This window comes from Chenopodium album, chromosome 19, assembly GCF_948465745.1.
Source record: "Chenopodium album chromosome 19, dcCheAlbu1.1, whole genome shotgun sequence".
Classification (NCBI taxonomy): Eukaryota; Viridiplantae; Streptophyta; class Magnoliopsida; order Caryophyllales; family Amaranthaceae; genus Chenopodium; species Chenopodium album.
Window position 1 is genome coordinate 1,802,016 of NC_137852.1, and position 14,644 is coordinate 1,816,659.

The 14,644-nt window shown below is 36.9% G+C and overlaps 2 protein-coding genes and 1 pseudogene across 2 annotated transcripts; 2 read left to right on the top strand and 1 right to left on the bottom strand.

The window, feature by feature from the left end:
* Window positions 1–842: 842 nt before the first annotated feature.
* Window positions 843–1,903, top strand: LOC145594949 (PRA1 family protein B1 pseudogene; annotated as a pseudogene).
* A 4,006-nt stretch (window positions 1,904–5,909) lies between these two features.
* On the top strand, window positions 5,910–8,480 carry LOC145595125 (putative leucine-rich repeat receptor-like protein kinase IMK3). The gene is made up of 2 exons (XM_081651489.1): window positions 5,910–7,677; window positions 7,773–8,480. The coding sequence occupies exons 1-2, from the start codon at window positions 5,916–5,918 to the stop codon at window positions 8,378–8,380; spliced, it is 2,370 nt and encodes a 789-aa protein (XP_081507615.1). The 5' UTR covers window positions 5,910–5,915; the 3' UTR covers window positions 8,381–8,480.
* A 345-nt stretch (window positions 8,481–8,825) lies between these two features.
* LOC145594464 (sorting nexin 2A-like) lies at window positions 8,826–13,847 on the bottom strand. Its single transcript, XM_081650770.1, has 5 exons — window positions 12,669–13,847; window positions 12,028–12,237; window positions 10,919–11,179; window positions 10,219–10,305; window positions 8,826–9,234 (listed from the first exon to the last, which is right to left on the bottom strand). The coding sequence occupies exons 1-5, from the start codon at window positions 13,671–13,673 to the stop codon at window positions 9,154–9,156; spliced, it is 1,644 nt and encodes a 547-aa protein (XP_081506896.1). The 5' UTR covers window positions 13,674–13,847; the 3' UTR covers window positions 8,826–9,153.
* Window positions 13,848–14,644: the final 797 nt, after the last annotated feature.

Consider the following 14,644-nt stretch of genomic DNA (forward strand, 5'->3'; position numbering starts at 1 on the left):
CCTTTTATTTTTATGAGGAAATTGCTAGTTGCCTAATTTGTAATTTCTTAATTTTTTATAAGTGCGTAGAAAATAAAGGGTCTTTTAGGAAAAAAGTTAGGCATTATTGTAAATCAAGATTCGTCAAAATTATTTCGATTAAGGGAAATAATTCATAACTAGTCAGTTACTGATTATCATTTATATTTAGAGGTAATGAGCTTCCATATTTCCCGCCCTCTTATAGTATCTATAGTAGCAAAATCACTAATAAAACAAGAACGACTTGACCATATCATGAACCAAATCAATGGAGATTCCCAAACTCTCAATAGTATGATTGTTGACCACTTTTAATATGCTTTATACCACATTAATTGCATGATTGCATCAGTTTTAAGCTAAAATATTATCGTATGTGATATGACATGCAACTTGAAAACCAAAATGCACAACTACATCTTCAGTCAGCCACACACAAACTGTTGAAACCATTGTAATTGAGTCTAAATCCAACCATATTAAAATCTCGAATAATAAAATTATACCTTAACCATACCATCAATTTGAATAACATCATTGTAACTGAGTCTAAATCCAACCATATTTACGATCCATTTTAAAATCTCAAATAATAAAATTATACCTTAACCATGCCATCAATTTGAATAACTACATACCAATATCATCCAAACGAAATATATTCATTCAAACCAAACAATTCGCTCGTCACCTCTCTTTCACTCTCAAAATCATTGTAGTAAATTGTTGTATCATCAATCATCATACATCTCCATTTGTTTCCACAAAGAGCCAATTACAACTATAAGATCCACAATGTGGATGTGGGACCCCACCGACAACAGCCATTGTTAACCCAAAACACACCCCATTCTCAAACCACACAGACACCATAATCCCCAAATCTTGCATCCTCCCATCAAAATCAACCAACTCTCCTTCTTCTTCTTCCTCCGTTCAACCGCCGGCAAACAATGTCGTCGCCGGCAACACTTCCGATGACAACCCAACAAGCCACCACCGCCGACAACTCCACCACCATCACAACCCCCGCATTCCGCAGCTTCATCTCCCGCTTAACCACCTCTCTCCGTCAAACCTTCGCGCAACGCCGCCCTTGGTACGAACTCCTCGATCGCACCGCCTTCACTCGCCCCGAGAATCTCTCCGACGCTTTCTCTCGCATCCGCAAAAACGCCGCCTACTTTCGCGTCAATTACCTCTCTCTCCTCGCCGCTGTCCTCGCTTTCTCTCTCATCTCTCACCCTTTCTCTCTCCTCGTCCTTCTCTCTCTCCTCGCTTCTTGGATCTTCCTCTACCTCTTCCGCCCCTCCGATCAACCCGTCGTCATCTTCGGTCGCACGTTTTCTGAGCGTGAGACGCTTGGGATTCTCCTCGTTTCTACTGTTGTTGTTATCTTCTTGACGAGTGTTGGGTCGTTGTTGATTTCTGCTGCTTTGATTGGGGTCGCCATTGTTTCTGTTCATGGAGCTTTTAGGGTTCCTGAAGATCTGTTTTTAGATGAACAAGAAGGTCCTAATGCTGGGTTATTGTCGTTCCTTGGTGGGGCTGCTTCCTCTGCTGCTGTTGCCGCCGCAAATCCTGCCGGAAGAGTCTGAATTTGAATTTTGAGGTATTGGTTTTGGTTTGATTTGATTGATATGATCTGATATTACAGGGGAAAAATGGGGGGATTCTTTGGTTATTAGGGTTTTGTAGCTAGCTATTTTAATAGTTGATCTGGATCTAATACAAGAAATGTGTAGTAGATCTTATATTTGCTTTTGATCAATTTGCTAGCAGTGCAGTGTAATTTCTTTTTACTGAATGTAGTTATAATTTGATGAATTTGTTATGAAATATTATTGCTTATCAAAGAAATAGTATGATGAGCTTGTTCACTGATGTTAATTACTGATTGTTATTATGATGAGTTTATTCTAGAGAAGTTTCTTTTAGTTTGATGGGCTGCAATTGTTATCTTTGCCTCTTTGGTGGTGTAGCATGTTGAATTCATTCCTTGATTTGTCGAAGAGATGATGATTATATTTGAATCGAGCTCTTAATTAGTTTACACTCGTTCTTATGTAGTTTTATCATTGAAGGATGAATGTACGAAAAAGTGTGTTCTTGTGATTGTTGTCGACCATGAAAACCACCTCATAGATCGCATGAACCTGGTAGGTTACATGTTTCGGAGTATGCTTTTTGACTTGACTTTATTCACAACTCATAGATAATGAGATGATAATTGTGTTGTTGAGATGGATCCTAATGACCTGAAAATAAATGAACCAAGCATTGTACATGATAGTCTTTACCAGGCTGCAATAAGTTGGCTGGGGGATGGGATTGGGGTGGTGTGGTGTGGTGTTGTTGGGGCTTAGTTTCCACTAGTATTGCTAAATTTGACTAAAGATTGGTGACGAAGTGTATGCATACGGTGCTAATGTATATTTACCGTGAAGATGAGCTATAGTATTTGAACTTAAGGGATGCAAGATCATGGAATAGCATGGAGATTTTGTTGAAAAATCTTGAAAGATTAAAGATCTATCATGGACAACAGCTGCCATATTCTTGAGGTCTTTTGTTAGGTGTTCATTTCTAATTATATCAACTCCATTGATTAGGTTATGGAGTATTCTATCTTGCATTATCTGAGATGAAATTTTTGGGTTGGGAGGGCCAGTGGTGTAAGGAAGGAATTTAGGTACCATTAGCTGGTAGGGTTCACAAAATTGAACATAAAGACGTGACAAAGTACAGGTGGTGGTGCTTTTTCCCTGTGAGAATTAGAGCCGTAGAGTTAGAACTGGCCATTTTCTTAGTCACGACCAATTGATCTATTGGCTGATTGTGTTCCTAAAATGAGCATAGATTTTCACTCTCTTGGAGTTGTGAATGTTGCATTGTCAGTACTCAGACACTCAGCAGTATGTGCCTAACCTGGTGCTATGGATATCAGGCTTTTCGGATCTTCAACCTTCACTATCTAAAAAGTTGCCAAATGCTGGCCCAACTGGGCGGGTTTGGCTAGCCCAAAAATTGGGCCATAACATCAATTGGGCAAGAAGAGTGGGCCAGAGACTATTTTTGTTCAACTTGTTAAAAATTTGGGCTGAATAGGCGAAGTCCAAATTATTTTGATTTAGGACTTATCCTATGCCTACATTTAGACTTTCTGCTTAGAACTTTAAATTATTGTTGTCTTGAAAGCTCTAACACTCTCTAGTCAATAGTCATACAGGCAAGGATGGAAACTTATAGCATCAAGCTTTTATGATCAAGTCTTAGAAGTAGAGATATTTTTTATTTGGGTGTCATTTTCTTTGATGTCCTTATAGCTTCTAAGGTAGGTATCTTAAGCTCCTACTCGTAATTATAACTTTGTTCATAGGTCGAATCCCTTGTAATCCATGATTTGTTGATGAATAATGTAGCCTAACCAAATTGTTACCATGCCACCACCCCCCCCCCCCCCCCCCCCCCGCCCTAAAAAAAAGTGATATACATACTTTTTTTTTTTCTTTTTTTTTTTTCCCTTTTGTTTTAAGCTTAATCTCACATTCATAGATGTATCTATCAAGTACGGACTAGTTTAATTTTGGGCCAAGGCCATCACTACACACAACTACTACAAGGCTCCACCTAACCAAACTAGACATTAAAATGGATGTCAGTTTGTCACCCATACAAACTAGACACACCACTATACAAAATTTTTTTATAACTCAAATCCAACAAATTCTGACATTTATGTCATTGGCATTTTATTAAGGAGTAATTATTAATAACTAACAATATGGATTTGACATTGAATGTAAACATGCAAATGAACTGTCTGCTTAGATTGTTAGTTTAGATTCAAATACATTGTTCTAAAGAGTCTATCAATACACAGTCTAATGCATTTTAGTGTGTTTGGTTACACTGTGTGGCCAGTTGACACACACCAAAACACTGACCAGATAATCTCTGACCGACCGAGTAATTTCTGTTTGACCGAATAGCCCCAATCACATGGTGTGACCAGCCACATATAAAACTTGTGTATGTCGTTTCAGTTGTACTATCTGTTTCACAGAAATGGCTATAGTTTGAATTCCTTCGTTATTAACAAATTTTGATTTGATTATTGTATGTGATTTATATATAAGGGGGAAAAAACAATGTATGATCTTGCAAAATGAAAGAAGTATGTTAGTATGTGGGGTATGCATTATGTATAGTCAAGTCACCCTAAATTTCCCAAAAAAAAAAAAAAAAAAAAAGATGCCTCAAGATGTCATAAAAGCCATCCTTTTCCTAAGGTCATAGAAAAAAGTTACCTTTTATGGCTACATCTATAAATAGTTAGCCATTTTAATAGTGCCTTAATGGGTTAGAAGGGTAGAAGGAAACTCGAGTGCTAGAGATATGAATGCTCTCCAAACTTTGTACTACAATGTTTGTAGTGACTAGTGAGGCAAGTCATGCAACTTCAACCACCCCATATCCCCCATTAGTCTATTAATTTCGTTGATAATGAAAGAACGCTACAAAAAATTGATATGTTTATGAATTTTCTTTTTATCTTTAATGGCTAACATATAGATGTATAGACATACGACACAAATAAAACTAATCATTTTTAGTTGCTAACGTGTCGAAAGTACTTTAGAAGTCAATTGTCATTGCGATTTTATACATAAAAAATCTACCCTATAACAAGACCAAAATAAAAATTCTCACATTAGAGGAGAGTTAGAAGACTAAGGCTCATACCGACAAAAATAAGATGAAATAACTTCTATTGCTAATGAACTATAATAGCAAACAATATTTGAAAAAACAAAATATAAGATGAAAACGTAAAATCAACCATTTATAATGATTCAATAGTATTTTTACAAATGAAGAGTAGCATTTAATTTGAGAGAAACAAGTAACATCTAACGAAAAATATGTTAACAAAGACAAGTATTCCATCAATCCTATGCAATACTCCATAATTAATTCTTTCCATCAATTTTACACTTTCATAGAAATGGAATTGGAAATTTGGACCACTATTTCTACAATGTACAAACAAGATAACGACCCTCTCTAATCTCTACTTTCTAGGTTATACAAGTATTTTGTCTATAAGTATACCTAAGATTGTATTTTGTTTGAAAGCATCATTCTTTCACACACTTGAATTATGCATTTAAAGCTTCATGTCATAATCTTCCAAATCTCAACACCTAGAACTTCCAAACTCATTATTTTAATCATATTATTAAAGAATAAAAAGTTGGTAACAATTTTATGTACAACAACTAACACATAATAGTAACAAAATTTTGAAAAGTAGTTATAAAATTACATTATTTAATTAATAAAAACAGCAAAATGACACACAAAAAACTGTTGGGATTCAACCTCGTATAATCCCCCCAAAAGTTCACTTTTTTATGCACTTATTAATGAACCCATGCAATTACCAATGGCAATTTCTGTAATTTAGTCAAGGTTCAGAACATATAACTCACATAAAAAACAAGAAAAAGTAGCCGTTAGATTTAATTGATAAAGATTTAAAATTGACTCATTTCTCAAAATTTTGTAGTAACTTTTAGAGAGATAAAATAATTTTTTTTGTAGAGAGAGAAAGAAAGAGAGGAAAAACTAGCCGTTAAGAGGCGCCTCTGAAGCATTTGCAAAACTGACAGTTTGTCCCGGGTTTTTTAACTTTTCACGTGATTTTTCTCTCTCATCACGTGCTGTTATGATACTCAAAAAACGTCAACCTTAACTACAAAACCCTCCTCCTCTCTGTTTTATTCCCTGTTTCATCAACTCATTTTCAGCTCCTCACCTAAATTTTTAATTTTTTTTTTTGAAAAAACCCATTAATTTTTTCAAATTTTAGAAAATACCCAATTTCTCAAATGTTGATTGAAACTCAAAAAAAGAAGGGAAAATGGAAGATACAATCAAAAGAAAAAACCCCATTTGGTGGTTTCGATTTCGGTTTCGGGTTTAAGTACAAGAAGGTGTTGATGTTGGTGCAATTGTTGATGATTTTATGTCAACAAGGTTGTTCAAGTGAGAGTGGATATGATGGGGTGGTAATTACACAAGCTGATTATCAAGGTTTACAAGCATTTAAAAATGAGTTGATTGATCCAAAAGGGTATTTAAGGAGTTGGAATGATAGTGGAATTGGTGCTTGTTCAGGTGGTTGGGTTGGAATTAAATGTGCAAAAGGTCAAGTTATTGTAATTCAACTTCCATGGAAAGATTTAGGAGGTAGAATTACTCAAAAAATTGTCCAATTTCAAGCACTTAGAAAGCTTAGTCTTCATGATAATCTTATCACTGGTTCAATCCCTTATTCTATAGGCCTTCTTCCTAATCTTAGAGGTGTCCAACTCTTTAATAACCGGCTTTCGGGTTCGATTCCGGCTTCATTAGGCCAGTGTCCTTTGCTTCAAACCCTTGATCTTAGCCATAATTTTCTTACAGGAAAAATCCCTCCTAGTCTTGCTAATTCTGCTAAGCTTTATTGGGTCAATTTGAGCTATAATTCCTTGCAAGGTCCTATACCCGGCGAGTTAACTCGTTCGAGTAGCCTTAGTGTTCTTTCTCTTCAATACAATAATTTATCAGGACCATTGCCTTCTAGTTTGGGGAAACTTTCTAGTATTAGGACATTGGATTTGTCCCATAATTTTATCAAGAGTAGTTTTCCAAAAAGTATTTCAAGGCTATTCTCTTTGAATACATTGAATTTAGAGAGTAATTATATTGTAGGAGATTTGCCTGAAGATATAGGTAACCTTCATAATTTGTCTATGCTTAACCTTAGGAGGAATCGAATCGAGGGCCGAATTCCTCAATCAATTGGCAATCTTTCTACCCTTAAACAGCTTGATTTGTCCTTCAATGATTTCAGTGGAGAAATCCCAAATTCACTTTCTAATTTGGAAAGTCTTGGTTTCTTGAATGTGTCATATAATAGCCTTTCTGGTTCAGTTCCAACTGAACTTTCTGAAAAGTTTAACTCAAGCTCTTTTATTGGGAATCTTAAATTGTGTGGGTTTAGCTCTTCATCTCCATGCCCTTCAGAAGCACCATCACCTTCAATTGGCATCTCAGCAGAAGCGAAAAAAGGCCGAAAATTGAGCATTAAAGACATAATTCTGATAGCAGCAGGTATACTCCTAGTGATCATGCTCACACTTTGCTGCATACTACTCTTCTGCTTGATCAGGAAAAGGTCTGTGTCAGGACAAGAGAAAGAGGGGGGTGTTGCTGCCGCGGGGAGGGCCTCACAAGCCGAGAAGGGAGGCCCGTCTGGTGGACCGGAGGTTGAGACAGGCGAAACCGGTGGTAAACTGGTTCATTTTGATGGTCCAATGGTGTTTACAGCAGATGATCTTCTGTGTGCTACTGCTGAGATTATGGGGAAGAGCACATATGGAACTGTTTATAAGGCTACATTGGAAGATGGAAGTCAAGTTGCTGTAAAAAGACTGAGAGAAAAGATTACAAAAGGACAGAAAGAATTTGAAGCTGAAGTTAATATGATTGGCAAGATTAGACACCCAAATCTTTTGGCATTGAGGGCCTATTATTTAGGGCCTAAAGGAGAAAAGCTTCTTGTCTTTGATTATATTCCTAAAGGAAGCCTTGCAAACTTTTTACATGGTAAGAAAATTTGTTTAATCTTACTGCATAACTTATTTTACCTTCTAATGTTGTTCATATGTGATGGGAAAGTAACCTGCTGTTTTCGATTGCAGTTCGAGAGCCAGACACACGGGTCGACTGGCCTACAAGAATGAGGATGATACAAGGAATGGCTAGGGGACTCTTCCATCTTCACAACAATGAGAATATAATTCATGGCAACCTGACATCAAGCAATGTCCTCATTGATGACAGCATCAATGCCCAAATTTCAGACTATGGACTGTCAAGGCTAATGACAGCATCAGCTGCAGCAAATGTGATTGCTACTGCAGGAGCCTTAGGGTACCGAGCTCCAGAGCTGTCGAAGCTCAAGAAGGCCAACACGAAGACTGATGTGTACAGTCTAGGGGTGATCATCTTGGAGCTACAGTCTCCCGGGGAAGCGCTGGATGGTGTAGATTTGCCGCAGTGGGTGGCTTCCATTGTTAAAGAAGAGTGGACTAATGAGGTTTTTGACTTGGAGTTGATGAAAGACGCGTCAACTATTGGTGATGAGTTGCTCAACACCTTGAAGTTGGGCTTGCATTGTGTTGACCCTTCGCCAGCTTCGAGGCCAGAGGTACAGCAGGTTTTGCAGCAGTTAGAGGAGATCAGGCCGACTGATACTGCAACTACTTCGGGTGATGACGGTGGTGGTGATCCATCAGCTAGTGATTAAGATTTAGAGGGTTTCTTTTAGGGATTTTTGGTGTTTTAATTAGTAGTCTTGATCATCTTTTGCTAATTGAGCTTTGTATATAGAATTCTATTACTATTTATTAGTTTCTCCTAAATGATCATAAATTAGTAGGTTTGTTAAATTCTCTTGTTCCCATCCATTAAGGAACAAGAGATCTGTTTTATTCTAAGCAAAGTCCATTCTTTAATGACTTCCAATACTTCGGTGTTCGGTCTCTGTTTGATTATTGTTTAATTGCTGCTACACCTTATTACCTGAAGCTCAAATTAAAACTGTATTGCTGCTATATTCTCGTAAAAAACAAATCCTTCCATCGATCTAACTGCATTAGGATTTAGGAATAATAACTAAGAACATAAAATCGAGCTTACTAAAAATTAGGAAGTCACTAATAATGCTAAAGGCAAAATAAAAACGAGACATCTGAGTAATTTGCTGCTTCAATTCAAAATAACATTCACACCAGCAAAGCTCGGTATTAGAGTATATACAAGATTGAATACATTCTGAATGACTAGAATTAAGTTGAAATGTGGTGGTACACAGCTGAAGCCTCAGACAATGCAACAAATTTGATCACAAGATTCTCAACACAATTAGTGAAATAGGTGACACAGACCTCTTCAATAATTAGCTATGTACAGAACGTGGAAAAGGGTTCTATAAAATGAACTTAATTGTTCTCAATTGTACAGAAAATTAGACTACAAAAACAACAGAACAAAAATTGTACAGTATATACAAGAAATACATCAACTAACACCATTTCCGTATCCTTTTGTTTCATCGGCAACCTTTTCCCAAACACTAGCCATCTTTTCTGCAAATCCCGCCTGCAAAAGCAAGTATTATTTTGGTTAGATTTTGCCATATAATAACCACAGGAAATACAAACAAAATGCATCAGCATATCTATGCATGATAGTAGAAATGGTGTTTAACTTTGAGAAAGTCACAAAGTTTGCGAAAGCAATGTGCCACTTAGTTTAAACTGAGCTCCACCTTATCATACTAACTCAAAATTAACCAATAAAATAAGGGAAATGATTGCTCCCTATCCCAAATTATTCCGTCACTGCTCCCTCCTCCCTCACTTTACGTCACCCCACCCCACCCCACCCCACAGAATAAACTATGGGACCAAGGATTTAAGTTTCTGCTCTAGGACTTCAATAGCTATAATTGCTTCAAAAGGTTTATCTAATAAGTAATTTGAAGATGACATATTCAAAGAGGTATCGGGTATGTCATTGGTATTCCTCTCTGTGGTTTGCTTCTTGATGTCTTTTCTTTGTTTTTCTTTAAAGATGGTGAACTGGTGACTGGTGAGGCAATGGAGTTCTAACTTGATGTGGCAATGATAAAATGGTGATGCTTCCAATGTATTGGGTAGTGGAGCTCGTGGCAGTGGTGTTGTGAAGGTGTTGTTAATGTTGGTGGTTGGTGTCATTGGATGTGGATTATGGGGGGCCAATGGATTAAGTTGGAATTCTTGGAAATGCAGTGGTGGTCTAGCTGGCAGTGGTGTAAAGGCATACTTAATACGGAGTAGTATCTCAAATTGGTACAGTATGGTGCTTAAAATAAGCATTGAGGATCAATAGCTAGAGATGATGTTCAACATCAGTCATAAAAAGGGAAAGAAAAAAAAAAGTGCCACGATATATATTAAGCTAGCTAATTACTTATAAAATACCTCAAAAGTATGGATTAGCTGATCAAGTAGCAATTAATATTCAGTCGGTTAAATCTAATACATACAATATTTACCAATTACCAGCCAGATGAATTTAGATTAAAGAGGTTGAAGAATGTACCTGATTAACAACAAAGCCTTTCAGCATGCTCAAAAAGTCTGCCTGCCTTTCTTTGTCCAGTCTAGCAAGCTCACTCCTATTATTTTCCTGCAAAATATTGAAGAATTTACACATGACGTATCAAAATTAGAAAAAATTACAAAAGCCCCCATGGACAGAACATAAATTTTACCACAGTCACAAATACTTAATAGAAGTGGAGGCCTTGCCTCTAACAAAAGACCACAAGAGTATCACAACTTTTAATTCTAATTTATGATCATTAAATTTCAATCACAAAATGGCAATTTATGTAACAACAGCCTCATCTATGAAGCATAGCATGACATGTTTCCACACAATACTGCATAATGATACGGAAAACACTCACAGAGAAAGATGGGCCAAAGAAAAATCCTTTGTGCAAGACCAAATACTATAACTGAACAGTGAAAAAAAGGAATTCTGTGACAATAGATGGCAATCCACATGTACACAAAAAAAGATGAAAGAGGAAATTTGGGAGAACATTCCTACACTGGGTATATACTGACAGGACAAATACACATCAGCATTCAAACAGCTACAATAAAATGAATAATTATAGCATGTACCCTGCCGTTGATGGGTATCCAACCCTAGTTCATTAAGTCAGAATAAGAGAGACATCTAATTTCTAAAGCTAACTTAGCCTGATAACTAAAAGGCATCAATTGGCTACCTTGATTCTTTCATATTCCTTGACTGCACAGCATCTGGCATCCTCGGTTGCTTTGATTGCTTCTTTCAATTCTTCAATTTTTCGCATTCTGGACTTGTCACCACCAAAAATTTTAGATGAAGCAACTTCTAGTTTTTCGACTCGTGACTCTAAAGTAGATAGTTCAGATACAAGAGTTTGGACAGTAAGCAAAGCATTAGACCGGTCAGTAAAGGCATTGTCGACGGATAGCATCATCCCTAGATAATCATGGAGCTTATCCTGAAATAAACAATACAACAATCATTAAACTTGGAAACCACACTGAAAATTCATTCAAAAGTGTGCATACATTCCTACTGACAACTTAACACTTTAATTAACCACGAGAGAATCTGAACTGTCCAAAAATAAACACTGGCTATACAATTTCATATAACATTCATAATGAACATGGAAACTGATGTCCAATGGCAACCTTTACCTAAATGCATCGATTTACGGCCACAACGTTATTCTGAACCAACCAGAACAAGCATTATCTATATATTTCTCATACAACATAAAAATGAACAAAGAAACTGAAGTCAATAGACCTATTTGGTGCCCTTTAAAGTATTAAGATGTCAGAAGAGAACTGGAAAAGGAGAGCAGAGCAGACCCAGCATTGTGATATGCTATTTCATCAAACTAAAGATATCAAGGAGATAGTTACAGAATAACATTACTACACCTATTAGTCCATGTTAAATGGTAGCTGTTGAATCTACTGTTACAGTGTCCAATTTTTCAGACACACGACATGCATAAATGCGTTGCATCAAAACGCTATTTCTCGTATTTGACATCTTATTTGTGAACTCAACAAAACTACTGCACTAGTTTTAAATATCTAGTGAAAATATCAGACTATGAACAAACTGGTATATGAAATGTGTTCAGCCATACAGTAGTCAGTAACTGTCTCTATGAAAAACACTCAACATAATCATCAGCATGTGTCAATAATTACAAATGAAGCTAAACTAATGATTTGTCTGATCACATTCAACATATTTGGTAAGAATAAGAATACATTAATCCACAAAAAATTCTACCACAGAATATTATAATAACATGCAAATCTTTACCAAATGCTTGACAGTCTGAGAATTCAGTTCACGATACAATCTACTCGCTTTAACTGCAGCTGTTGCCATATTCTTCATGTCAGCTGCCCGCGTTCTTTGGCATTCATAAAGCGCTTCCTCGAATTCAAACTTTGTCATCTTAACAAACACCAAACCCAACTCCCCCATTGTCTCACCAATATCTTGCTGTGCTTTCACTAGCATTTCGGCCTAAACAGATAACACAACTACCACACATCAGTCTGATTATACAATAACTCAAAACTTCTTGACCACTAAATAAATAAGAGAAACAACTAAGTGGTTGCATGACTGAACACAAGAAGTCAGATATATACACTTTTGACTTCTCCATGAAATTGCAATTTCCAGTAAACTAAGTTACATTCTCCACATTGTTGTTCTGTTTCTAATACTCAGTTCAAGTTCCAACTATTGATTCTACTATTGATTATTGACAAATACTATCAGTAAAATGTTTAATCCTAAATAAATTTTCTACTACTTTGTGATGAACTGACATACTTCCTGTGCTTTTGTCAGCCACAAAACTTCACAAATTAGATACAAGTACATGATAGAATTCATATAAACAAAAATAATGATCATTATCAACACTAAACAGCTAAAAAACGAGGTACCTGTTGAGACACATTGCTAAGTTGCAGTTCAAGATCATTAAGTTTCTCTTTCTTTTCCAAAAACTCTTTATCCTCCTCAACAATTGTAGGCTTCACACCACCCCAATCATTCGACACCGCCTGTCTTAACTCCTTAAACAACCTAAACAAATCCCTCCCACTCCTTGCAGGCTGCACCACCTCCTCGGGCGCCACGGTAGACTCCCCCATAAGCTGCCCTGGCAACTTCACCACTCCATCAAGCATCCTCGACGCCACATCCGTAGTTTTAACAAGCGGAAGCCTCCCTTCCACCTGCAAAAACACCTTAAACTCGTCGCTCTTTCGAATAACAGGATGAGCTGCCAATTTCTTCAAGTACTTCTCAATTGCAACTCTCCTTTGTTCAACAAAATCATTCGTTTGCATCATTTGACTCTCCATTATACTCTTATCTGGCCTCAATGGAATGAAATAACCTCGAAATGTCTCCGATAATCGCTCCGAAAGCGTCACTACTTCTCGAAACCTCCTCTTAACACTAAACTCAGTAGTTTCAAACTCAGGCAAATTCGTTCTAGTTGTAATCAAGTAAGTATAGTAAGAACCACTACCTGGAACCAACGAATTCGAAGCTTCTGGAACTTTCTCAGGATCCGACACCGAAATGTAGATATACTCCGAATCCGACATCCGCGAATCACTCCGATCATGACCGTTGATTTCTCCGACAACATCAGCTTCTGCATCAAACGATCGAAACATTGCATCTGCGTAAGACGGAGGTTCAAGGAACGAATTGAGCGATGAATTAGGGTTTTGGTTATTGTTCTGATTCGATTGAGTTAGGGTTTCGGCCGAAGAATCATCAATGGCGGTAGTGGAGATCTCAGGAGGAGGAGAAAGAGGATTCTGAAAAGCACCATTGAAAGACGATTGAAGAGGAGGAAAATTATCATTGAGAGCTAAATTCTCCATTTGAGAGTGAGAATCTTCATCAGTTGAATCTTGATCGTGTCCCATCATTTTCGAAAACCCTAATTTTCGACGAATTTGGGGATTTTTGAGGATGAAGATGAAGAAAGTTGAGTGTAGGAGAGAGAAAAATGGTGAATTATCTTTAAATCTGTAATCCTAATTAGATTAGTTTTGTCATTTGTAAAGATTAACTGATATTTGGAGATTTAGGGACGGGGCAATAATTTTCCAGAAGTGAGTAATAATGAGGAAAACGAGGGACTAGGTGAGTACTTTGATTGACGTGGTAACAGGAATTTCATTGGTACACCTTGGCACGTCTCTGCCACGGCATACGGAAAAAAATTTTATATACACTCGGGTGTAGGGGTGCTTATCGAAAGAGTAGATCACGAGCTGAGGGGTGCTCGATTCGACTCAAAAACTTTTTACATGTGCTCATGCTCGCTAAAGTTTCAAGTCAATAAAACATGCTCGACTCGTGCTTGTTTAAGTTTCGAGTCGAATTGGGTAGCTCACGATTTGCTCGGTTAAAGTTTTGGCCTTTCCCTAATCGTATGCCTTTTTTATAAAAAAAAAAAATTTGTTTTCTTTTTTATATATTTATTATTAAATATTTGCTCTTTCTTTTATGATAATATAAATTAACACCAATTAGGTGTCAAAATTGTTTAAACATGGTAATTTTGTTTGTAAATTCTATATTAATAAAATATACTATCTCCGTTAAAGGTTATGTGCAACGATTTGACATAAAGTAGAGAAAGAAAATGCCTAATCGTTGCACATAACCTGTAATGGAGGTAGTATTATCGAGTTGCTCATGAGCTTATCAAGTTGAGTTAGGTGCTCGTTAACATCACGAGTCGAGTCGAGCTAATTTGAGTCGAGTTTTGACCGAGCGTTGACCAAATCGAGTTCGAGTTGTTCGCGAGTTGCTCAACTCAATTACCACCCCTACTCGGATGAAGTGGTGAACTATGCATTCAAGCAACCCAAGGTTAATCTTTGTTATTTAT

What these genes read in the sequence shown, in the direction of transcription:
- LOC145595125 (XM_081651489.1), top strand. Translation starts at nt 5,916, where the DNA reads ATGTTGATTGAAACTCAAAAAAAGAAGGGAAAATGGAAGATACAATCA. An exon ending in CCTTGCAAACTTTTTACATG is followed by an intron (nt 7,678 to 7,772) that starts GTAAGAAAATTT and finishes TTTCGATTGCAG; the next exon opens with TTCGAGAGCCAGACACACGG.
- LOC145594464 (XM_081650770.1), bottom strand. Translation starts at nt 13,673, where the DNA reads ATGATGGGACACGATCAAGATTCAACTGATGAAGATTCTCACTCTCAA. An exon ending in TTAGCAATGTGTCTCAACAG is followed by an intron (nt 12,238 to 12,668) that starts GTACCTCGTTTT and finishes TTATCTGTTTAG; the next exon opens with GCCGAAATGCTAGTGAAAGC. An exon ending in AAGGCTTTGTTGTTAATCAG is followed by an intron (nt 9,235 to 10,218) that starts GTACATTCTTCA and finishes TTGCTTTTGCAG; the next exon opens with GCGGGATTTGCAGAAAAGAT.